Source organism: Plutella xylostella, chromosome 21 (assembly GCF_932276165.1).
Source record: "Plutella xylostella chromosome 21, ilPluXylo3.1, whole genome shotgun sequence".
NCBI classification, from domain to species: Eukaryota; Metazoa; Arthropoda; class Insecta; order Lepidoptera; family Plutellidae; genus Plutella; species Plutella xylostella.
The window spans coordinates 5,391,979-5,419,761 of NC_064001.1; the positions used below are offsets into that span (position 1 = coordinate 5,391,979).

The 27,783-nt window shown below is 37.1% G+C and overlaps 2 protein-coding genes across 2 annotated transcripts in view; one reads left to right on the forward strand and one right to left on the reverse strand.

Moving 5' to 3' along the window:
* Positions 1 to 27,783, reverse strand: part of LOC105396496 — a 168,993-nt gene that overhangs the window by 102,294 nt on the left and 38,916 nt on the right. The window lies entirely within an intron of this gene.
* Positions 22,413 to 27,746, forward strand: LOC119693159. The gene is made up of 4 exons (XM_038115772.2): positions 22,413 to 22,549; positions 22,921 to 23,687; positions 25,126 to 25,338; positions 27,181 to 27,746. Exons 1-4 carry the CDS (start codon positions 22,541 to 22,543, stop codon positions 27,401 to 27,403), a joined length of 1,212 nt encoding a protein of 403 aa, XP_037971700.2. The 5' UTR covers positions 22,413 to 22,540; the 3' UTR covers positions 27,404 to 27,746.

Genomic DNA, 27,783 nt, shown 5'->3' on the forward strand with positions numbered 1-27,783 from the left:
TGAGGGTTAACAGGGTGTCCACTTTCTGGAAAGTCAGGGATAGTCAGGGAAAAGTCAGGGAAGCTCAAGGTGGTCAGGGAAAGTCAGTGAAATTGATGGGCCACCTGGAAAGTCAGGGAAAAATTACTAAAAAAACACATTTTTTTGCAATATTGTAGTTCTTTCCTTTACTAGTAGAAGTTTAAGAAGAAGAAAAATAATAATTTTTCTTCTTAACTTTTGAAAGTAAAATACATAAGTCATAAAATAAAATCTCGTAAGCCAGATTCCAGACACAGTTTATTAAATAGTAAAAATGATGCCCCTTAATTCAATTTATTTCAAGAGAGTGTGACTCAGCTTGCCATTCTGAACAACTTTTGTTTTAAGACGAAGTTCGTGATGAAAAATGAGTCCCAATATAACGTGTTGGTAGTACAGAGGGCATCGGCACTCATTTCATTGATCAATTCTCATACTTTGCTCCAGCAGCGGGAGCGCATGCAGAAGCGTTGCCTCCACGCGGCACCTAATGAAAAATTTCAAGGCGTCGCGCCCTTACGAAAATATTTGATTTCGGTTTTGTTTTAATAAAATAAAATACGGTATTTACACAGCGAAACAGGCTTTATTCGAGTTATTTCGGTTTTAAAAGCCTATGATTACTATACCCCAGGCACTAGTTTTTATACAAAAAAAATAAAAAATGTTAATTTTATCTATCTGCTTCCAACCTCACATTTTCTGGAATAATGAGGAGGCGTACTTTCAAAGTAATCTGTACCTACTAATCCTTCCATCAATAAGTGTGCGTTAAATAGTTCTAACTAATGTCTTTTGCAATTACAACCAGTGGATTCTGCTTGGGTTTCAAAAATTTTAATGACTTTTCAAAATTAAATTTCATTTTGAAAAGTAAATAACATAATATTTAATTTCGCAAATACTAAAAAAAATACACGTAAAATGAACGTATACTTATTCTATTCTCTGAGGGGGTGTCAGTACCTGCACCTGGCTCTCTCGAATGGTTCCTTTGTGCATATCCCCAAGGTCTAAACTGACTTCCTAAGCTTGGACCATTTCCCACCACGCTCGTCCACTGGTGGGTTCACATATCTAGATGTGCTAAATCTAGATATGCAGGTTTCCTCACGATGTTTTTCCTTCACCGTAAGAGCGATGGTATACATTGTACTTAAATTCAAAGAACTCATTGGTACATGTCAGCGCCGGGATTCGAACCCGCATCTTTTGCGTGAGAAGCGGGCGCATACCCGATTGAGCTACCTCCGCTCTATTTATACTTAATTTATCATTGATTTCTATACAGATTTGCAATTGCAATAGTGGTAGGTGTACATAACCGAAATGGGGAGACTCAGGGGGTCACACGAAATAACTTCTTCTTCTTCTTCTAGTGCCTCTTCACTACTGAAGGTTAGCGGAAATAACTTCGTAACAACTTTAAAAAATTCGCGATTATTTATTTTGTTTCTCTATAGTAAAACTTCACCGGGCCAACTAAGTTTGTATGGAAAATCATATTTTTTTCGCGATATTTATGTTGTTCGAAATGATCTGCCTGAGTCACTCTCTTTCGGCTTAATATGCACTTTTTACAGCCCCCTGTATAAATATTTTACGCAGTCGAAGTTTTTTTTATAAGTGTGAAGCAAATTAACGGAAAACAAGCTTTTGCTTGTTTCGAGATCTGGTCAGGGAAAAATTCTGAAATGGTCAGGGAAAGTCAGGGAAAAGTCAGGGAATTTTTTGGAGCATTTTGAGTGGACACCCTGGTTAATTTTAAAAAGCCAGCTTTGATTAATTTATATGAGTAAATTTGTCATGTTACAAAGAACCGTTTCAGAATTCCTACATCAGCGAACAAGGTAACCTTATCGGGGGCCCGGCGACGATCATTTAAAACGTCACATTTGCACACTCAAATGAGTCTCTTAAGTAATGTGATGTCCAGTGATCGATAACGGATACTCGATTACGAGCCGAAATTATCAGACATTTCACTGAATTCAAAGGCACCATTGCAAAGGCCGCCTCAATAAAGAATAATTTAATGTACAAAAGCCGCGTAATTTATAGTCGCGACTGTATATTATTTTATTATGAGGTAACTCGGTTACTTTTATGTTTAGAAGGTACTTCACACTTCAAAGAATCCATGAAACTGTATACTATAATTAAGTAATATTTTGAGTAATATTATGAATCAAAATTTCTGGATATTCCAAATTTACTTATGTCATTTCGCATCAATAGTACAACACAAACAATATTCTGTAGTACACATATAAAATAGGTACAGCTAAGGATCTCCAAAAGGAACACCTATTCCTGATGCGTCCCAACCCAATACGATTAAATCAGTAGCCCATCAGATTGCGATTTAATCTCTTAAGGGCACTTTTTCATACTCAATCACGGACGCCTGGCGCCTCCAATTTGCTATCCATCTTGTAACAACAGATTCTTGGGGCAGCCGCCACACGTCATCATTTATCAAAAGATCCGACTCGCATTATTTATTATTGGAAAACAATTTCAGTCGCACTAGCGGCGTTCAAATTGTTTACACCAAAATAATTGGCACCATTGTCAGAATAGTTGGGCTTGTTTTGGGCTTTGTTATGGCAATAAATAATTGTTTGCGAGCATAATATTACGTATAATTCATTTTGTTTTACTTATTGGTAAAGTGTTGATTGCGGCCCGGGGCTGTTCTTACGTAATGCTCGCTGAATATTAACGTGTCGGTTTTGATTTCATGACTTGGGCACAGAATAATAACTAGTACCTGTATAGTTCTTTGTTGTTTTTATCATACTTATTCATTCTTAACGAGAATATTTTGGCATAGCAAGATAATACGATAGATGAATTATATGGTTAACTTTGTTTAACTTTTTTTCCGTAGGTATTTCTTGACTGTTTGTGTTCTCTACTAGAGATCTACTGGCCGCCGACTGCTACCTTACAGATTTCTAGAATGATTAGTGATTTGTAGAGTTTTTTCTTTACCGTCATAAAAGTCATGCGCAAGCTGATAGAAATACAAAACGTCCCTAAGTCAATTTCAGAACAATCACGTCTAATCTTCCCGATAGAGTATATAAAATATTCGTCGAGAAACTTATAAGATTTTCCCGTAAATTGCGAACGACGAGCGAGGCGGCAGTGTCGGCCCGACTTTTTGTCACCCGACAGATGAGTTATGACGTCATTGTCAGGCGATGGCTGGATGGAGCACGCCTATCATAAATTGGGAGCTGTGTTATAGTCTGGAACAGTAGGTTTTGTTACATTGAACAATGTACAACATACTAGGCAATTTGGCTTAGTTAGTATACACATGATACACATACAGGGTGACTCTGTATAGTTCTATCGATTGAGTATTTTGATATTATGTCATATCGGCCCTAGAATCGATACAGTGTTGAGATAAAGAAGTTCTTAAGGGAGTCCACGAAATACAATCTGTGTCGACATATTGTTTTATTAACGTTGACTTTAAATATTGACATACGTACAGTTCCTATAACGGTATAACGGTTCGGTTTGGTAACTTTATCCTGTTCCTGGGGCTCACTCTATATGACGAAAAACGAAGTTTCGGAGCGCTGCTGTGTGAGCCACGACTGCGACAGCTCTCGTTCGTTTGTTTCTTGTCAGTATAGAGCAACCCCCCTGTACAATATTTGCACAGAGAAGCCACCAAGATTCGTCCAGTTTACTTGACGCGCGCGAGAGATGAGCTGTGACGTCATAGTTGAGCCACGACCACACAGTCACACATAAATCACAGAGTAGGCGTGTAGATAGGTGGGATTAGGGTTATTCTTCTGAGGCTGAGACCTTGCCGCTAGTGGCACAGATTAGATGTTTATTACGGTAGCGGTATAACGTATAAAAGATAATTTTCACACAAAGACTGTGTTTAACATTAAGGAATATTAACGAAGAATAAGAGACATGATTTGCAGCCAATATGTGGGGATATCTCACACACAATCATCCAACCCCAAGCTATATAGGCAGAGCCTGTAATATGTATCGGACAGCTGCACATATGTGTACACAGATATAAATTATATGTATACATATTAAAATCCAAATCCCGAGGACAACTACCTGTCTTTAAACAAATATCTGCCCCGGCCGGGGATCGAACCTGGGACATTCGGCATAGCAGTCACTAACCACTACACCATTCGGTAGTCACGGGAAAAAACAAATTTCATTAAATAAAAAAAGCAGTATATACTTACTTACTCAGTTCTCAGTAACGATCATACACGATCCCTTGATGACTTGCCATTTACTTACCAAATACATCATTCAGATAAATATGACTCGCCAAAATACTTCAAAGATAAATAAGTTTGACACTCCATTCGTCAACATCATCACATATAATCGTCACCAAAAAAGGTAACACCCAAAACAAACCACACAACAATATAATTGCGAATATACCGTGGCAATTCATAACGCAATCATCCATTAGAATTACTTTAAAGCCTTTCCGATCCACTTCAATATCAGCGGCACAATTACCGGTATTGTTCGGACACAAAACAAATTAATCAAATGATCAAATGCAAAGGACCAAATGCAAATAAAAAGCGTACAAACGACAACAGATCGACGAGACAAAGGGAAAGGGTGTCGATGCAGCCTGTAGGGTCGTAGAGCTGGACCGGGGAACAGACAGTAAGGTAGCTTGAAACATCAGGAATAAATGTGTACCTTACTATTTTGACACATCAAAAGTTACAACCTGTCAAAATCGTATGAAAGTAACTACCATCGGTAGATAGAGTTATAAAATATGCTCCTACTTGCATTTGCGGTCTCAGTTAGTTGCAGTAAAGGGTTTCTTGTCTTCTCCTATAATTACGACATCTGGAGTGCCCCAAGGATCACATCTTGGGCCGCTATTGTTTATAATATTCATAAACGACCTAATTGACAGGCTCAATTGTCCCTGCTTACTTTACGCTGATGATTTGAAGGTTTTCACTTCTATAACAGATTTACAAGACTGCAATAACCTACAAAGAGATCTTGATACGATTTCAGAATGGTGCACCGTTAACCATATGAAACTTAATATCAGTAAGTGTTCAGTTATAACGTTCACTCGAAAAATTAACCGTATCCTATTCAACTATGAACTTAGTGCTCAATCTCTTGAACGTAAAACTTTAATTAGAGACCTCGGGGTTATGTTTGATGAACAACTGACATTTAGACATCACTATGAGTATATTGTTAACAGGGGCAATCGGCTGTTAGGGTTTATTGTAAGATCTACTCGCAATTTTAGAAATCCTCATAGTCTCCTCTATTTGTATTATAGTTTAGTAAGAAGCATATTAGAGTACGCTTCACCTATATGGTCTCCTTGCTACATGGTCCACACCACAAATATTGAAAGAGTGCAAAAAAAGTGCCTCAGAATTTTAGCCTACAAACTGCATAGCACTCGATCACTTAACAGTTATAAAGCTAGGCTGGGAAAATTTAACGTAACTTCTCTTGAAACTCGTCGAACACAATGTGACCTTATGTACTTGCACAAGATTATCCATTCACGAATAGATTCACCAGCACTTTTATCGTCAATGAAAATTAATACTCAGTTTAGAACACGTAAGCCAAATTTGTTTCCACTTGAAGTCTTCAAAAATAATACTTCTTATTATAATCCTTTAGTAAGGATGCGTCGCACGTACAACACTTTATCCAATGAACATAACATAGATATATTTGACTCTAACCCATGTCGTTATCGACGATCTATTCTAAATATCCTCAACGATCATCAATAAAAATATCTTTTTTTGTACCTAATTTAAATTTAGGTCATATAATATGTACTTTTTACCTGTATTTACTTATTTGTTAAAATGTAATATTTAAGAACATGTTTCTAGTTTTAATCATGCTGTGTACACATGTTTTGGGTTATAATCTAGAACAAAATACTTTTTATAACACTTTTATTTATAATGATTGTAACCTGTTTTGTGTGCCTTAAAATAAATAAATAAATAAAAACTGGTAGTTAGAGGTAGACAGTTATAGGTTCACTTTTTGAGTTTTATTTTAACCGTTTGTGATAGACCTCATTAGTTATAGTATAAAAAAAGCTTTTTGATATAACTACACTATATTTAGGGCTGATTTTGGAATTGTCAGATAAATGTTATCTGAGGAATAAAATTAATGCTGTCACTGTCTAATACAAAAATTCAGATGCGACAGCATCATAATTACTCCTCAGATAACTTTTATCTGACTATTGAAAAATCAGCCCTTAGTTACCCTACTGCCCGCGTTTCACCTACAACAAGCAGGCAGGCAGGTATGTATTCGGTGTTAATTTATCATCCGTGGAACAATAGGGCGCCCCCAGCACATAGGACACCGAAATGATCCCAGCACCGGCTTGATGAACCGGCGGGGTAAGCTGACGGGCTTAGGCTAGGCACCCCTTTATGCCTGTAAGCACTAGGCTAAAATATGTAATAGCATCAATGGTAGTTTTCGCGGAAAGTATTTTGTGATAGTTCTTGATAAATCTTAAAAATATACCCAAAGTGTAAAGTAAATCTCTTGGAGTAGAGGAAGACCAAGTACGTGGCTTGATTGCGTGAAAGAAAATATGAGAGAGTGTGGAGTGGATGTGGATATGACAGGAGATAAGGTAAAATGGCGTGACATGACGCACAAAGCTGACCCCAAATAAGGAAAAGGCTAGGAAGAAGAAGAAGACTGTAAATTCAATCTCTTGTGATGTGAAGTGATTTTATTTGTTTTGTTTGTTCCAGTTTGCCTCCGATATATCTAAGTAAATTAGTATTTAGTTTAATCACGTAGAAACCTATCTTTCTTCATACTAGTGCTAAAGATCGACCGGTCCAGAGTTCAGACTAATACACCACATACGTACTTCACTAGGAACTAACTACTGGTCTATTTTCTCACTGAAGTCCGCAATATTTAACCGTCACTGAAACTCATTACGGCACAAGTCAAGGCTGGTTGTATATAATATTATAGCTATTTATCCAGCGCCCAGATTGCATTACGGTCACAAAGGGCTCTGCAATCTGCAATCTTACTTTGCAGTGCCTAAATCCAGACCTGTACATTGTACAAGCCATCCTACATGCAATATCGTATTGTATAGTGCGTATACTTAGCTCTTAATAAAGGTAGGTCTATAGACTACAGGTATATGTGTAGGGTTCAGGTAGGTATTATGCACTTAGTGAAATTGAAGTGCTTTATGCTCGGCCTGAGTTAATCTACCTTAATACTGTGTCCTTTAGGGATAGCTAGTATGAGATATAGAATACATAGATGTTTTTATCTTTAACAGGTTTTTTTGTGGGCTAATGGTAGTCTTTTCAGGAGAACTGTGTACAGCATTGTACTTTTATTGACTGAATAGTCTTTTGTATTGTTATAAAAATCTACATTTATAGTTTATATGAAATTAACATGTTTGTATATGTATAAAGTGCGAATCGCAAAATCTTTCGGGCTTTTACCATTAAGAGTTGGTAAATCTTAGGTTTTACTCGTAAATCTTAGTATTTACCGTTGTTCGAGCTTTTAAAGTAACATATATACTCATACTAGTTCACCGGTATATGTATTGTATAGATACTTTATACTACAGTAAAGGAAGTAAAAAAGTACAGCACAATAATTTAATCTCTTTTTTTCAATGGTGATAGATAGAGGCATACGATTCATCTCTAACTTAACAATATTGTTGTATCTTTTACGACCATTTGTCTCTACGACAGGGTTAGAGCCAAGGCCTCTCCAGTTTCAAGAAAAATGCAATAAATTTACTTAAATACCATGTTAACAAGGTCTGTGTCTACGGAGGAAACTGATAAAATTGCACGACAATTTATTACAAGATTATACTCCGTAATAATAGGTATAAGTATATCAAAATAATATTCAAAGAGAGATGCAACGGAATACGTTACTTCGGTGCGATGTAAATCATGAGACTTAATGTTATCGCTTATCGGCTAGAAGTTAGTAAGTACTTACTTACTTAAGTACCTACTCGTACCTATCGCTTAACTTACAATAAGTGCTTCAATCAATTAAGATTAATATTCTTAGTAGTTACTTCAAGCTAAAAGTTTACTTACTAAAAGTAAGAAAAAACATCGTGTGAGTTGTTATTGTTACTGATCCTGCACATCAAACTCGGGGGAAAATAAAAATAGCAGCCATTTTATGAAATGACTAGCAATATGTCAGTGACAGAACGACGGAGAAACTCGTCTAGATGTGCACGAGTGAGTAGGAACAAGTGAAAGATAACGATCACAAATAAATCAAATCAACTCTCAACTCAAGACCGGGATCCGACATATTTTGTAAAATAAACAAATCACGATGCAAATTTTAGAAGAGCTACGAATGTTTAGAACTGAAATAAAAAAAAACCGATTGTAATTATTATTAATACCTACAAAGAATGTATAAACTAAATCTCTTTTCGCGTCTGTCTGTATCTATGTTATGTAAAAGTACGTATGCTTAGAACGGATTTTGATGCGGTTTGTAAATAGTGATTCAAGAGCAAGGTTTATGTGTACTTTTTATCTCAGAATTTCTACGCGAAAACCTTTTAAGCTGAAGAAATGATTGCGATACAGTAAACTGAAATATATTATTTGGATTGGTCCATCAAAACAGTTTAAAAAGTAATTATGTAGTTTCTATATATCTCTGCCGTCATTACTTAACCGTGAATAGCATTTCGAAATAAAATATACGACAAATCGATAACAGTGAATATTGATTTAATTTCAGGTGGCCCTACCGAAATCTGCAATAAAATAATATTTATGACTTGCTCGTAAAATTTACCAATACACGGCTTGCTACCCGAATATTCTATTTTTTCATAACATCATAGTCAAAAGTCTTTCTCTATACATTTTTTACATGATAGAGCTCGGAAAACTTCTACAATCTAAAGATTTCAACAATGTTTTTCTCAGTTTGTAAAAATTGACTTTCATCAGAAAATGTTACCTATATTTATACGATGTATAAAAATATTTGACTTTGACTTCAAAAAAAAACATTAAAACGATTTATGATTGTATGTGCGTGACTTCTTATTGATATTTAGAACAACTTCTATGTTGGCTAATCAAATTCATACGGATCTGACATACAGCTAAGTCTGCAGCTACACATTTAGTATACGTATTTTCGGCAACACATTATGTATTTTACTGAAGTTTTTAAACTGCAGTATGGCACCGCCAATTTCTAAGCTTCAGCAGACCATAAACTCTAACTTTTAAAAATATTGGTAACTCTGTAAGATTCATAACTCTGCAGAGAAACGCAAATGATGATCAAGGTATCGATACACTTGGACCAAGGTCCCGCCACAATGCAAGGGTCCAATGATTATGCCCTATTGTTAGGGCAAGGTCCCGCCCGAAGGTGGGTCTAACCGTGCAAGTTGGGGCAAACCTTGCGGTTAAATGGGAAGAGATGACGTAACCTTTATCTGACCAAGCGCGTGGGCGTTTGGTTCAAGTAATAAATATCGATTTAAAATTATCGTTATCTTTGGGTGTTTGGTTTTTGTGTGATTATAATTAAGTTTAAAAAGAATTTAGAATTTGGGTTTAGTTACCAATGAGATCAATAATACTCGTTACGTATGTCGTCAAAATTTTAAAACCAACTTCTTATTGTTTATTGTTAGATGTAAGAACCTGAATACTATGTATGGTTTGGTTAGGTAAACTTAGATGCCAAATCCAAAACCAGAAGACATATAGGTACATATCCTATTACACCCCATAAACCTTCACCTGTCCTTATAAAACACAATAAGATACAAATCTTCAAAGAGACCGCCGTCGCGGCGTCTTCGTTATTTTGTTTTTAAATGCTTAAGGCAGCGTTCCCACTACGCCGGACCGGCAGATCTGCCGCGCCGGTAAATCTGCCGGAAGAGCTAGTGGCTGTACAATTTATATGAAGCTATTCACATTATCCCGGGTCCGGCATTTTTGCCGAGCCCGGCATTTCTACCGAACGTTTTGTCACTACGAATCTCCGGTAGAACGACCGGGCCCGGAGTAATGTGAACGAGTTTGTGCCGGTATCTGTCCCCCGCTCGCCCCGCTCGTGCTCCCCTCGCCCCCGCGCGCAGGTCCAAATTCAACTGAAGACTGTCTGAATTTCTTCCGGGATCCGATGTAATGTGAACACTCTGTCCGGTGTCCGGTTTTCGGCAGATCTGCCGGTCCGGCGTAGTGGGAACGCTGCCTAATGCATTACTGACGGAGAGACATAGGCAGCGTTCCCACTACGCCGGACCGGCAGATCTGCCGAAAACCGGACACCGGACAGAGTGTTCACATTACATCGGATCCCGGAAGAAATTCAGACAGTCCTCAGTTGAATTTGGACCTGCGCGCACAATGGACGACGAAATTGTTGTGTTGTGGTGGTATCTTAATAGAAGGCAAAATAAAAGATTGGGTACACCCTATTTTACGGGAAAGATTTTCCATGCTTTTCATTTTACATCCAGGGGCGAGGGGAGCACGAGCGGGGCGAGCGGGGGACAGATACCGGCACAAACTCGTTCACATTACTCCGGGCCCGGTCGTTCTACCGGCAATTCGTAGTGACAAAACGTTCGGTAGAAATGCCGGGCTCGGCAAAAATGCCGGACCCGGGATAATGTGAATAGCTTCATATAAATTGTACAGCCACTAGCTCTTCCGGCAGATTTACCGGCGCGGCAGATCTGCCGGTCCGGCGTAGTGGGAACGCTGCCATACAGTCATACACCCGACATAGGCATAAAATAGTGATTTGAATGTCAACGCCTACACTACCGCCGTGCCGAATCTTCTTACTTACTTACCTTTTGGATTTTATTCATTAACCGGTGGTATCCCGTGAAATTAGACACAATAAAGATCTATTGATTTTCGGCCGATATTGCGAACGAAATACATATATGGAAACAGCTTTTTATAGTGACTATTCGATTTAGTACAGTACTTATACACAGATATAGATATAGATAGATAGATATTAACACCCTAGACACGATTACAAATATCTTTAAAAAATCTATCTTTAAAAAAATATCTGTCGCGCCCGGAATCGATCCCGGGGCCTTCGGTACATCAATCAGGGTCACTAAACACTACACCAGTCGGCCGTCTGTTGTATTTAGGGTTGGCTCCACTGCAACACTCTGATGATTATGATAAGGATGTCCTCTTCGTCGTATCCTACAACAGCTACTCTTGCTACACTCTGTTATGTACTCTTATGTGGCTGGCAAGTCCGAAATTCGTCTTGAACACCCTGTCACACTGAGCACAGTAGAGCTGTCCCATTCTGTTGTCTGCAACACTCTACATAGGTACTCGTACATGCAAATGTGCCACGTAAGCGGAATGCCACAGTAATCAGTATAATTTCACCGCGAGAGAGACAAGGTGAATTACTTTCCGATCGATATGCAATTCTGTACGAGTATAGTGTAGGTAAAGGATACCTAACCAACACTAAATAGAGGCCTTCACATGACCCTCTAGTACGGGTTTGCTATTTATGAAAACGAAAAAAGTTTACGTTTTCTCCTGTCATCTGCATACATTATCTGTCAAAAGCTTCATGATATTTTCCATTAGAGGCGCCACTTACTATGCGAGAAAACGTAAACTTTTATAGTTTTCGACAAACTATCAAACCTTTACTAGAGTACTTGGGCTTCACAGCAACAGTTTTGAAATGCACATGTGATGTCGATCAAACTCCGTAAGTCCGTGCCCTATACTCGAGGAACTTCCTAATTCGATGACTATATTATTTATTCATAAAAAACATACCACGATTCAAGGTAGCCGCATATGTATGTTTAACAGCACATTATGTACATAAATAAAGATATAATATATTTTTTACCCCTTATTTCTAACCCTATAACAAGGGAACATGTATAACGTACATCATGTATGCATCAGTATGTTACATGCACTTCGTTGTCTACTTCAGATAATAGTAACGTAACCGACCTGAAAACCCTTGCCGTACATACCAAACTATGTTAACGAGATAGTGAAGTGAATAACTAGGTACTGTCGCGTACACGTCAGCTAATATTACCCCATCTGGCTGTTAACTCTTGCGTCGTAAGGGCTAAGTTAGGAATGCAATTGTTAGGCTAGTAGGAGACTATGGCGTGGCCTACATATGATGGTACTACATATGCTAATGGGGGCCGGAAGCTGTCAGGGCTGAGCTATGTCCAAGCCAAGTCTTTTTATATTCCTACGCTGAACTATTTCTAGCAATATTACCTGGTTTACTTATTTATTTATATTTTTACTGCACAGTACAATCAGGTGGACTTAATGCTGAAAGCATTCTCTATCAGATAACCTGCAGAAGGTTCAGGAGCAGAAAGTAAGGAAGTTAAAGTAACTACACTTATAATAGTTATAAAGATTTTTATATCTATCTTCAAGAATACTTCAGCTTGCAAAATGAGTCCAATGACTTCAAATTGTCCAATTTTGCATCTTATAAATAATATTATCTGCTACCAAATTGTTATCAGAATTGATGAATAAATCTGTTATTATTCACGTTGCGGCCAGCTAATGACGCCGGACCGTGTCAAGCCATAAGTCAAAACGTTAATTAATTTTAATACTTTGCGTCATAAAACCTAATAAATTATCGAAAATTTTTGGAGTACATTCACCTTTCAGCCAACAGTATTTTGCGTAGATTTGTTCGATAAACTAAGACAAATATATCCATTTGAATCAATTGACCTCAGTTTAAAATACCTAAATAAGTGACTAATGGACAACATTTGCTAGTCAATGATACTCAACATCATGAGTTCATAAGTTATTAATTTATCATAGAGACCTAAAGCTGAATAAAGCTTGCACTAGCAAAAGTCAAATGTGTGCAATTAATCAAGAAAAACAACGTTAAATAGCTTTTAAAATGCTGTTGCTGTATTTATCACAACTTGGTGTAAACCCCATTAAACGCTGATTCACGCTAAGGTCAATGTCACATGGTTAATATAGAGAACCGGTTTTGAAATGTAACTGCGAATTCGGTGGATAAAAGTAGGATTTCCGTCTTTTTCCTTGGTCGTAACTTAAAACGCGTGGAGTTTATGTGGTTAAGGACTCAGACAGGTGTGGTTTTAGGAATATTTGCGTGTTACTCTCTGAGCGACGGTACACGCATCCTCATGTATTTTAACCGACTAAAAAAAGCAGAAAATTTTATATGTTTGTTACTCCTTTTGACTGGGTGATACGGCTGCTCTTTACATTTTTTGGGTTACATACGTTTAATAATAAATGCCACAAAACCAGAAAGGTTAGTCTGGACACCAATACATTTGTGGACTACTCATGCAGTTAACTACTTATCTACATAAAGTTCCATTACTATGTTTATTCTATTCTATTCTGGTAGGAGGTGAAGTTCCTGTACGTGGCTCTCTCGAGTGGAACCTTTGTACATTTATCCCCTTGATTTCATTACTATGTTTAGCCGTTTGAATATTATTTCAGTTAGTAATTTTACTAATTCGATAATGTATTAAAATATAACATTCTAATCTTACTACACCGGCCGACCCGCATTACGCGCTATCATACACTGACGAGGGATAATTACATATCGGCCTTAAAGATTTATTAATGAAATCCTTTTTGCATACAAAACAAAACGATAAAAGTAACATGAAATAATTTTATCGTCAGCAAATTGAAAAACTGTCAACGACTGCGAAAGACTCAAATTTGAATGTCAATGCGGATATCATACTTGAATGAATGAAGAGAGATAAACTGTTAGCAAGTTTTTGATAATCATCACCAACATCTCTTCTTGTTTAATCAAGTACAAATTTCTTAACTTAATGGCTTAATACTGGGTCTAACATATTGGTATTTTGTTCCACAAGAAACTATCTAAAGAAAACATTAAAAATAGGAAGCAGATTTTATGCAAAACCAAGGAATGTGGCAAGTATTTTATTAGTGTGTCGAATAAATGTTCGTTTTAGTGCCTAACACGAATGCTGATGTTGTTTTCGAGGATGCATGTTCTTATCGAGCGCAGTATATCACTGGGTTAATTTCGAATGTCCAGAATAAATCTGCTAATGAAACTTCGTGTTGTGAGTGTGTGACTCATGGCCTTAAGGAATACCTCCGAATGTTTAGGGGTGACGCCCCATTGGTGCATTGGTGTGTTGTCGCAAAGAAACGGTTATAAAAAATATAAATGGCACTGAAAACGCTGCGACGACGCAACGCATCAATGGGGCCGCACCCTAGGTAGGAATTGTATGTGGGCTATTTATAATCACTTGTTTTAAAAAATAATAGAAGAAGACTTCAAAGTCAGCCTTATTGCCAATATTACAATTTTGTGTTCGAAATATGCATGGTAATTACATTCGCGAGCGGTGGTAGCTCAGTCGGGCAAGCGACGGCTTCTCACGTAAGGCTCTCGGGTTCGAATCCCGGCGCTGACATGTACCAATGAGTTCTTTTAACTTAAGTACAATGTATACCATCGCTGAAGGAAAACATCGTGAGGAAACCTGCATATCTAGATTTAGCACATCTAGATATATGAACCCAGCAACCCGCAGTGGGCCAGTGTGGGGGGAAATGGTATAAGCTCAGGAAGGCAGTTTAGACCTTGGGGATATGCACAAAGGTTCCACTCGAGAGAGCCAGGTGCAGGTACAGAGAATAGAATAGAATAGTAATAATTACACTTGCGAGCAATGAAAATGTTTCAGTGGCATAGCAACTTACTTACTCAGGGTGGAACGTTTTCATTACTCGCGAGTGTAAATTGTTATGAAGTTTATAATGTAAAATTATTTTTTTATGCAAATAAAGTATATTTTCTTATCAATTTCAACGGTATACTTACTTAAAATGCATATAGGGTATGGCACTACACATTATGTAAATTTTACACGACATGATTATCAACTTATTTAATTTATTCGTGTTGATTTATTATTGTCATTATAATTAAAATTGAATTTATTTTAACCCTACATATTGAAACTCGTTTTATGCTATTTGTATCACTAACAATCTGAAAATAGATTTGAAAATTAGAAATTACAACAACATGTTTCGCTTATTAAAGGTTTTCGCTTATAGCAATTTGTAAATATTGATATTGTAACACATGTAAGTACAACTGGTGTCTAGTTTTGTGTTAAGAAAGTAACGCCGAAGGTTTTTTTTATCCCCGTCGTCGGAAAAGATTAACTTAACATAGGTATCTGTGTAACGGAGTATTTGTCTGTGGTAGCTTAGCTCCCGAACCGATTTTCGTTTTTATTTTGTAGGGTCATAGGTAATGGTACTCCGAGTGTTCTTAGCCATATTTTATCAAAATCGGCTTAGCGGTTCAAAAGCTAGTTTTGATGAAGAATGTCGGGTGTTTTTAACGTTGGTTAGGTTAATATAGAACTGTAAGTACTGTAAATAAGAAAATATACCTACTGACACAAGAAATAATAACCACATCACACATTTCAATCACAATTTTCATGAAAAAATACTCTCTTTGCATAAGAAGGCAGCATCTATCATCATCATCATCATCAGCCTATAGCAGTCCACTGCTGGACGTAGGCCTCTCCCATAGCACGCCACTGGATGCGATTTTTAGCTTTCCGCAGGCAGCATCTATGTACATCTACAAATCAAAACCTTTTCATCCCTAGATTGTCTAGTCTTGAACTAACTACATGAAATTCAGTTACCAAGCACCTATAAATCACACGTGTTCTTTTCGCGAAAACATTTTCCAAAACTGAAATTTATTATGTTCTTATGAAAGAAATTTGAAAAATTCTTTCCTTGAGGACATTGTGGTTTGGTTACACTCTCTAAGTTTAGTTTATAGTTTTCATATGAAATAAGTTTTTTACTGTATGTTCTTGTAAGATATTTTATTAATTACTTTCAAAGAAGCAAACGAAGAAAGGTCTATTCTATTCTATTCTATTCTCTGTGGGGGTGTAAGTACCTGCACCTGGCTCTCTCGAGTGGAACCTTTGTGCATATCCCCAAGGTCTAAACTGCCTTCCTAAGCTTGGACCATTTCCCACCACGCTGGTCCACTGCGGGTTGGTGGGTTCACATATCTAGATGTGCTAGATCTAGATATGCAGGTTTCCTCACGATGTTTTCCTTCACCGTAAGAGCGATGGTATCACGAAGAAAGGTCTCTCATATTTCTTATTTACAATGAAGAGTTCTTTCACCAACCCATTCTTTATACTTGAGACACTTAAATCTGTTGCAACATTGCTGGCAAGTTAACGCTATTTTACTGATTTTTTCAACATAGATAATTATGTATAATGAATATAATAAACGACCAAGATAGTCGAAAAGAAACGTCTCGTTAAATAACACCTCACTTTAAAAGTGAGCTTTTATTGTGAATTTATTCGGTTAGTAGATTTGTGACTTTATTCATTAGTACGGTCAGGTGCAGAGAAACATGACGCCCCTCTCATAAATATGTATGTATGTATATGTGGGGACATCTCACACACGGCCATCCGACCCCAAGCTAGGCAGAACCTGTGTTATGGGTGTCGGACAGCTGATATATCTACACAAATACATAGATAGATAGATACTAAATATAAATATCAACACCCAAGACCCGAGTACAAATATCTGTGTTTAAACAAATATCTGCCCCAGCCGGGAATCGAACCCGGGACCTTCGGCTCAGTAGTCAGGGTCACTAACCACTACGCCATTCGGTCGTCTGAGAGGTAGTATAGTAACAATGTTTCTGAGAGGGGTCAGGTCTTTCTGCCCTTTACTGTACAATGGTTGTTATTTGGATGTCGTGTGATTTTCATTTGTTTTTTTTTTATGAAAATCACCTTATTATGCGGTATTTTATAAAATATTGGAATATTTCTACACCATTTATTTAGAAAGCCAAGACCATTTGTCAAATTTTATCAATGAAAATATTGACTAACTTTACCGTTGTCTAAACCACGTCTAAACATAGTCCGGAATCGCTACAAATCACGAACTCTGACAGTTTAAGCTATTCGCTAAAAGGTTTTCTTAGTTTCTTTACTTTTCCTCACAGATTATCGTGTTCTGTCGGAGAGGTGCGAACCAACTAATTGATATTGAACACACCTATTGATTAGTTAGCCATTACGATTTTTTTAACTATAATAATATAGTTTTTGTATTGAAATCTCATTGGTTTTTATTCAATAAAAGTTACTTATTCCATATTCGCACTCCCATGTTGTGCCTACACTAACACACTTTTGTGTTTGCTTTTTTTAAACAAGGTTCTAAAAAAGGATATACCTAGTATGCTAAAAGACTTAAACAATTTCGCGAAAAAAGAAACTATGAGAAATACCCTCTTACTTACTATAGGTACTAGTTTTGCAACAATATGTAGGTACACAGCATAAGATCCTTTTGTTTGATGTTTTCTACAGTTTTCTTGTTGCTGCTTAGACCACTGCGTTACAGAACAGCTCCAGGATCATCATGTACATACGGATAAAGTTTTTCCGATATTTGCCATTCCTCAAGATCAAAACCGACTTGACATTTACCCACTTCAAATTCTATCCAAAAGTTGCGACATAAAATCATGTTATGCCACAATGATTATTTTTTCATTTAGTCCGAAATAGGTGATGTAGAGTGGTGGTACCATTTATATTTTTATTTTTACTAATTTTATATTTACTAATAGTGTAAACTGGCCATATTAAAAGCAGAAGATAGGAACTGATATTTTTTCTAATATTCGCATAGTTATGTAGATATGTCTTGTAGGTTGACATGGTTTTCATCCACACTAATAAAGAGCCACCCGGCTCCAAGTAATATTAATATCAAACAAAGCTATTTATGTTAATACCACTCTTAGGCCCGCCCGGGTCTCCTATTACGCGCCGTAGATCGCGTCCAGCGTCTCGCCGTAGGCCGCGTCACGATGCTCAATACATCTACTCGCCAAACGTCGGCGTGTGAGGGAGACCGTATCAGTACATTTGTATAGTGAGCATCGTGACGCGGCCTACGGCGTGACGCTGGACGCGATCTACGGCGTAAATAGGAGACCCAGGCCTTATTCAAACAAACATTCGAACACCCGTATCATGTCGGCATTAAATTCACAAATCACGACCAAACAAATTACAAGCCAAGAATCGAATATAGGACCTCGTTATTGACAAGTCACCTGTAGTGACTTATAAGTTTTTAGCAAACGAGTCACCGTATTAACAATATAGAATTTGCTTTGGGCGGTTCCATTATGCTAAATTATAATCACGCATACATACTTACAAATGAAGGTTTATACGTATATACTGTGAGCCAGATAAGTATTAGGAAATTATAAAAACTATATTTTTCAAAGGAAATTGCTTGTATTTACTTAGTAAGAATGTATAAGTATGTATTTAAGCTTACTTTTTTGTGTGAATAACCTTGTTTCAATCTCACAAAGTAACCAAACAGGGAATTTAAATGATATTAGGTAGGTACTTATTATTATTTCATTTCAGAAGCATTCGTTGTTTCTTTGTTAACTCCGCATTTCTTTTATTGGTAAAGTAAAAGCGGAAAGTTAAAGTGGTAAAAGTATTTTGTAAAAGAAATTTTAAGATCAAACCTTCCCTTTATGATAAGTACCCACCTAAGTAATTTGTTAAAGTATATTGTTTGTAATGAAATATTTGCTATGTGTACCTGAAATACATTTTTGCTCGAATTTTCAACAATTGTTAAGATTTACCCCCTGAGTCACCTCCTTTCGGCTTGGCGTACCACTATTGCAATACCCTGTATACATGTTCTGAAAATAATACAGTGAAAAAGACAAGTCTTTGAACTTATAAGATAACAAAATCAATACATATTGCGCCCACCCTTTTCCTTATTGAAAATACATAAATTCACTCAAGCCAGTGATACAGTGAAATCAAATTATGCGTATAAAAAAATCGATTGTCGTCGTCGTACTTCTTTCTAAATTAACGAATGATGTCGTAAATATTAGATGCTTTTGTCAATTCAGTCAAAAGAGTTAATGTAGTCAATAAAGCATGGTCTTAGTCCGAAGTCTTCTTATTCATTATAGGTACTTTTATTAATTTACCAATGAACATTATGTGTTGACCTTATTATAAAACCCGGCTTTAGACTACTGATGACTGAATGAAATGTCTGCACTGTACCCGGTCCTAAACCAGAACTATCTTTAGCCTAAGTTTTATAATAAGGGGTTTCGTTTTATCCCATCTTTATCCCGTCTTCACGTTAGTTTTGCATAGGGTTTTAAAAACCAATTTCCAAAATGAATTAAGTACTTATACAAACATAGGTAGGTATTATGCAGTAGAGTAGATGTAGGTAGATGTACCTTTTGGGAAAACCGACTAAGCGCTTGAGTGACTTTTTTTAAATCCCTTTGCTTTTTGTCGCATCATCATTTTCCACTTAGGGTGAAAAGATTTTCCGGTTTTGTGTGTTAGGTGATATCTATACCTATCTATTACAATAATGTAGGGTGCCTAAAATGAGGCTCTTCAAGCAACTTAGGTATATTGTGTACCTAACATACCTTCGCACAATGAGGGGCAATCAGAACATAATAGCAAAAAAAAATTGGGCCGCGGTTTGTGCGTTTTAAATAATAACAAAAATGCCTCATTAATACTCTTTCACCATGGTGACAAAATGTAGTGCAGCTCCTAGTGATGATCAAAAATAAATAAAGTATTAAGTACCTATAAAAGATTTATTTAACCTTCTAAGTTCTAGTCCTTACACTAGGCAAAATTATTATGTATTTATCTTTATTAACGACACGTTGATTATGATAAATGTATCAATAGAGGATCTGGATATAATTGATTAAATAGAAACGTTTAGTGAGTGGTATTTTAAACATGTGAGTTGTGTTAGAATTGGTTACGTATTTGTTTGCCGGATAAACAGCATCTATCCGGGTAATAGAGTTTATAGAATTCTGAATGCTGGCATAAAAAATATCCTTGTCGACTTAGAAGAATACTAGATTACAATTTACAAAACATACCTAATAATAAGCCAAGAAGATAACCTACCCAACGTTAGAAACCCCTAACATTCGACACTTAAAGTCGCATAACTTTTGAAGGGCTAAGCCGATTTTGATAAAATATGGCTATAAACAGACAGGGTAAAAATGCCTATCGGCATATATCTTAAAAACAAATAGAAAATCAGTGCACCCGTTTTGCAGCTACGCTACCACAGACAGACCCACACACATACAGGTACACAGACACGTTAAACTTATAACACCCCTCTTTGCCTTGCGTGCATGATTCCTACGCAACACGAGTAGCTCACCCATTAATATTCTGTCTCCGCGCGTGATGAACCATATCTCGACCATGTATTTGTATAATGCACATAATTGCAAGCAATGAGAATGCAGCGCGGACAATCTGATGAGATAAACGGAGTGAGTCAAAGGGGTGATGACCTGATGGTGATGATGATGATGAAGATGGGTTGTTTATATTTTATATACACTCACGAGCAATGAAAAAGTTACAACGAGAAAAGCACCAAATCTCTCCTAAACAGAAAATGCAAGATTACTGACGCCGAAGTACATTCATAAACGTAAATATATATTATGGTGTTCAAAAATTTAATTATTAAAATAATTAATATTTATTTATTATTTTTAATTATAATGAAATGTTTTAAAAAATTAGACCACTGGTGTCGGCATTTTGTAAGTAACTTTTTCATAGCTTGCGAGTGTAGTTATATATATAGGGCACCTTTTGGTTACATAATCACTTCGTAAGTATATCGTCGTAGTATGTCGTGTATGTATAGAATCTATGTTATGTCAAAGCTAATGCTAAACTATGCATTATTTACCTAAATCTCTATACTTATTACTTTTCCATACTTTTGAACAACCGCAAACATTTATTAGAATGACCAATTCGTTTGGTTACCCAGTAACGTTCATACAAGTTATAATTAAGAGATTTTACAATTTTTCACTTAATTTGTAAAATAACAAAATATCCGAATGACGCATATTTTTCTCCTGATGCATTCTTCACCGATATATTAGCTTTATGTACAAAATTTGGGCTAAAGAAAATTTACATGGTACCATCGGAATGCGCTGGACCTTCCACAGTGGTGTCAAAAGTTAACAACATGCTTTTAACATTAATGTTTTCTGATCCAAAATAAAATTAGTCATAAGTGCATTAAATACCATCAAGCCGTCATGTCAGTCGCCTAGGGATACATTTTTCATTTAAGTACTAATCTTAATGTTAATCTCACTTGTCATCTACAGTATTCACCTTTAAATCATAATGTTGTGTGTTCAGAGCTTAATATCCCCGCTTGTCAACACTGTTGTGTTGCCCTATATCAATGGCAATAATATTGTGGCTATACATTTAAAAATATAATACTACAAATGTCTCGTTTATAAAATGAAATGACTCAAGCATAAGACCTCTAAAAAGGCCAATTAGGCTCATTTACAGTAGCCGGTAACGATGCTAAAATGACAATACACAATTGTCTACAACGTACAAACTATGAATGGATATGTAAACACGCGTACGCGCCATTCATTGAACGATTCTAATGAAGTGATCTTGAGGTACTCTGTGCGTCCTCTGTCACTGTCTATTGGACTAATAGTTGAAGACGAACGTATGACAACTTCATTATTTTAGTTGGCTAAGGACGCGGTCGTGATTAGTATTTGTAAGCTACTTAGGCCTAGTCTGACTTTGGTGTATTAGGTGTAGATTTGAAATAGTAAACTCAAATAAGGCATTTGCAAATAACTTTTTTTTGTTCAAAAGTTCACATAATTTTATGCAAGAACTCAGTAAGAAAAATATATACAAGCTTTTCTGTGCGAGCTTCCCATAGACTTTTAAGTATATACCGTTATAATTACAGAATTAATGTAGCGTACAAGTACAAAGTCCAACGCAAAGGGATACACATTTTAACACTTTTTTAATATATATTTTTTAATTTTTGGCAATAAGCCTGTGTTGTACATTGTTATGTTACAAAGTGTTAATAAATAAATAGTTTTTTTTAATCGGTAACCAACATCTTTCTGTATACAACATTAATAGCTCATTTGTAAACATTAGTATGATCCCCTTTACAAAATCAGCTAGAGAACACAACGTCACAACCAAAACTAAAACAAACGCAACACCAAAGCTCCAACTGTCGCGAGGCCACTGTAGCGCGTCTCTCCGATCTCAAAGAAGGATGCAGGACAAGGAGGCTTCATATAAAAATGTGGCTCGACCTCCGCGGTCACAGTCCCACACGCACCGGCGCACCGGAAGGACGATATCATGAAGCTGGTAAGTCCTTGGATTTGTGCAAAAGTGTGGCTCCTTAGTGGTCGATCAACAAGTGTTTTTGAGTGTCCCAATTTTTTTGCGGAGTGACAAAGTTTTGCGGATTTTTTTTTAGTTTTATGGATTTAGGAACGGTGTCTTTGTGGTCAACTTATATCATTTTATGGGGCATTTTAATCATAATAAACTTATTAGGTACTTAGTAAAGAATAAAATTCGTTAAATGGAACAGAAACATTATAAACTTTACGAAATTATTTGACGTCGTTAAAATTCATGAAACAGAGAGTTTTCCGAAGCTTAATATTAAAGCCCTGCTCTACTTAGCAAACTTCACGCTAAACTTTAAACTTCCTATGTAACTTTTGTTTCAGCTGTGGATCTTATCAGCCGTCTTGGCAATTGCCTTAGCCGAAGACGCGGTATCAGACGAGAAGCCTATCGAAGATACGAAAGCGGAGGAATCCGAAATTGTCGAAAATGTTCTTAGAACGGGTGTCGATACTATAAACCCTTCTGCTAGTACATACCAGGCCTATGTGCCTCCGAGCCAGAGGCCACCAAGGCCGTGGAATAACTACCAGAACTATGTTCCTGCGCCACCCAATGGCAACTACGCTAGCTACTTCACAAACCCTACTCAAACTATACAGAACCCTGAATACAACATCCAAAACAACTTCCCCGCGCCCAGCTTCAACCCTCCCCAAAACAACTTCATATCTCAGCAATCTACCTTCAATCCTACTGAGAACCTCCCTTCCATTCCACAAAACATCCCTTCTATTCCACAGAACATCCCATCCGTTCCCCAGAACCTGCCTTCCATTCCTCAGAACAATTACATTCCCTCCATACCTCAGAACAACTACTTCCCCGCTCCAGCTAACAACGTGCAGGCGGTGCAAAGCGACTACGTCCCTCCTCAGAACGACTGGAACCAACAGCAGGCTCAGCAGGGCAGTTGGAATCAACAGCAGGGCAGTTGGAACCAACAGCAGGGCAGTGGGAACCAACAGCAGGGCAGTTGGAACCAACAGCAGCAAGGAGGCTGGACGCAGGCTCCCGCACCTTCCACCACTCCCGCTACCGTCATCAAGAATGAACAGAAAGTCAATGACGACGGAAGCTACAAATACGAGTAAGTACAAGCAAATTATTATCCTAATTTCAATCAAACCAAAGTAAAAAAAAACGAAATTCAAGCGAAGAACTTGAGGTAATAAATGTCAAGTAAAGTATTCCCACAATATTTTATCGCCTTCGATCCCCGAATGTAATACTTCCTAAACATTTTAGCCATTGATTTGTTACTGTAATTTATTCATCGCGTCCAAAATTGGATCGCCGATCTTCTCACGGATAAGATTTGAATTTGGTTGTAAGTTTTTTTCAACAAGATCGACGGTTTCCTTTTAAAAACGGAATGCTTAATTTGCCGAGTAGTAGCAACAGTCATTATGTAAATAAATACATGAGGACCCCGTCACAGTCGGAAGCGAGACCCTAACGGTCGACTATTGTATGTATCACAGTGACATAAAATGTAGCCGAAAACGAGTATTTTTATTGCCAATATAACAGTTAATCCGAATCGGGTCTTTGCAAAAAAGAAAACATATTTTACATAAAATTTGGATTATTCTGATAACGGTCGTGGCATCCTTTCGGGGTAACGTAGCAACGGTTTTATGTTCCCATCCCAAATAAACACACTGCCCTCAATTCGCGTCGGCTCATTGCTTTGAGGTTTAAGGTTACAACTGCATTTTTCGCATGTAGCACGTTGACCTTTATGACATTGTATTGTACCACACCCACCAGAAAGTGCTGCGTGCAATATATTGTCTTTATTTGACAGCGACAAGTGAAATAAATCATTTTTGGGCAACTTACGCAGTTCGTTTATTGGACAAGTAACAAAGGAGTAAAGGAGAAAATGTGGGCTGGGGCAGTTTTGTTTTGGGTTAAATAACTGTCTATGCAATATGTGCAACTTAATTTCTGATATAAATTACTACATGTTTACAGCAATGTTTTTATATTTAGGAATTGACCTAATTAACGTCTTACTTGATAGATTTTTCTTTCAATCAGCACCCCGTTACTCATGTAATCCTGTAGATATATCTCTCAAGAAGTGACAAAATAAAAAACGTGTTAAAAGTTGTGCTTAGTAAGCCGAAAGGTTTTGAAGCATTCTGAACAACATTTGCTCTACTGTGTTTGAAAATTCGTGTTCATGAAGAAGTAAATTTCTAAATTTTCAATAGTTGTTTTGATACTCAAAAGACCTAAGGCCAAGAATAGTAAATAGGGATAGTAAAAGTAGTAATAGGTATATATATTCTCCAGACCGTGTTCGGTCAGTGTGACTGCGAGCTTCTCTCGTGTGCTCTCTGGTGGCTGTTATAGCCTAACTTATTGACGAAAGTACGACCGCATTGACGGCAAGTCAGCACTCCTCCGACAACATTATAGCATATGGCTCTCGGTGGTTTCGCCTTGAGCTCGTCACGCTTGGCGTCGAGATCTTCTCTCCGTTTTGCCTCGAACTCAAAGACCTTCTTCTTCTCCAGGTACAAAATCTCCGACGGCCAATGGGTGAGCGAGGAGGGCTACACCAAGAACAAGGACACCGACAACGAGATCGTGGTGAAGAAGGGCTGGTATTCCTACACGGGCGCGGACGGGAAGGTCTACACGGTCACCTACTTCGCCGACGAGACCGGCTACCACGCCAGCGGCGCACACCTGCCGACGCCGCCGCCAGTGCCCGAGGCTATTCAAGCGTGAGTTTTAGAATTTGTAACTTTTGTCGTTAGGTCGCTTTGGCGTTGGTGCCCTTTCATAGGGAGAGGGGTGCAATATACCTATTTATTTTATTATTTTACACTTGTTTGTATACTTAATAGACAAATTAGACAACAGACTCGAATTATTCGCATTGATATTATGTATATTTGTCTGTAACTGACACCCTCAAAGTTACGAAACGGATACATAATATTGATTGAAAGATTCCGTAGTGTTAGATGCGTTCATCCTTTGTAAGAATTGCTAGAAAATAATACAATACATTCGGCATAACTTTCAAGTCTCTTTCATGAAAATCTAAAGTCCTGCCTAAAAGTAAGTAACTTTCATCATTGAGTTCTGAAGGTTTTAACTAAGTCCACCATAAGATAAAAAAAACTTACGCATTCGTGACGCAAACCGTTTCAAAACTTTTTCCAAATAACTACATCGTAATAGAGCTAATAATAATAACACTCAACATAACGGACATTATCGGGCAGATTACGGAAACAAATAGGCTCCCAAAGTTATTTATGCGACGATAATTTAAGCTTTCCGCAATATGTATAACTTTTCCTATATCCATTACCGTTACCTTTCTTCTAGAAACATCCTCAAGCCTTGAGGAAAACGCTGAGTAAGCGCTTGTTTTGTACCCCATTCTACAAATGGGAAGGCGTTTTAGCAAGAGAAATATTGCCTAAACTTGTACACGGGTTGTTAACATAAATGTATTGCTGTAGTTACTCATAAACTTCAGGTTTTGGGTTACAAAATCATTCGGATATCGGTGAGGTTTGGTAAAAAAGTCGTTCTTGATTATTTGTAAATACACTCATAATTCCCAAACAATAGGGCCCACCTATTCATTCCACATAAAATAATTATAAATAGGCATATCGTCACATTTCGTTTTCATAAAAATTATCTGTAAGTATTTATATAAAAGTAAGTATACCTAAGTACCTGTAACGTATACTAATTAATATAAGTAGTAGGTATACGACAGCGATTAATCTGTTGAAATATAATTGACGATCGACCAAACGGTTTTTAGTTGTACTAAAAATGTTTACAAAAACCGCTGATAGATAACTTGTAATGTAGCTAGAATCATTGGCCTCAGACAAAAACAAATTATAAGATTTTCGTAATAAAAAGGTGCCTAATAGAATCATAGTAATATAGTTGGCTCTATTTCTGTTAGCCGTTTAGTGTGAATTCTTAACATGTTAATATGGATCATGATCCACTCATATACAAACACAGTCATTTTGTAGAAAAAATAAAATTGTGCGCGAAAAAAACATCCAAGTAACGCATTGCTACCCATCCTTCATAGCCGGTGTCTTTATGACCCTATCAAGATGAATCTCTCAAGGTCTAAGACCATAAAACCATATACGGCACAGGTTTAGTAATTCACACGCACAGGTATATTTACATCATTTATAGACGACATAATGTTCAAGACGGATTTTTTACGACTGTCACCCGCTGACTCATGTCTGAAAACATTTTAGCACGTTGGGGTTTATGAACTTAGGTTCACTTAGCTTTGCGTAATATATCTTATGGTTAAAGATTCTTTAGATTTTACACATTGCCTAGAGCCTGAGCACTGAAGAAATTCGAAAAGTTTGTTACAGCCACGCATTGATTGTTATGTAAAGTAAATTAAACTAATTATGTGTGTAGAGGGTCTGACTTTTCATATAAAATTTCCTCTAAGTACTACTTTAGCTTCAACATACGCGGCTGACACTATACCTACACTAGAAGACGAATCATTTAGAACCAGTCACGATTTCCAACGTTTCATTTCTCCTTCACAGGGCCTTAGACCAAGCAGCTAAGGAAGAAGCCGAGAAGCACAAGCAGCAGCAGCAGCAGAATTACTACCCGAGCTCGACCCCAGCGCCGTACTACCCGACTACCCAAGCAGCCTACTACCCGACTACCCAAGCAGCTTACTACCCACAACAGCAACAAAACTACTACCCGCAACAGCAAACTTACTACCCGCAACAGAACCAACAAAACTACTACCAAGGGTAGAGTCTAGTCTAGATAAAACAGCGAATTTATTTTAATAGATTAAAATTAACGATAGAGATTCGAATTACCATAACTGTGTTAAAGAGGAATTAATTTAAGTCTCATAAAAAGATACTCATTTTAATTTATTTGACGAATGTCGAACAGTGTAACGGTTAGCCTATTAGTAAGTATGTTTGAGGAAACAAAATGCTTTGTAAATGTTACGCGCGTCCGTAAATATTTGCAATAGCTTTGCCAGTTATCTTTTTCACGAAGATTTGTTTGTGAAATTGATTACTGCTCATACGATATACGCTGCCAGTGATACTTGCTATTATGAAATAAACCTTTTTATAAGAAAAAGTTTTACCTTATTTGGACTTTATCTGTAGCACCGC

What these genes read in the sequence shown, in the direction of transcription:
- LOC119693159 (XM_038115772.2), top strand. An exon ending in GACGGAAGCTACAAATACGA is followed by an intron (nt 23,688 to 25,125) that starts GTAAGTACAAGC and finishes CTTCTTCTCCAG; the next exon opens with GTACAAAATCTCCGACGGCC. An exon ending in GTGCCCGAGGCTATTCAAGC is followed by an intron (nt 25,339 to 27,180) that starts GTGAGTTTTAGA and finishes TCTCCTTCACAG; the next exon opens with GGCCTTAGACCAAGCAGCTA.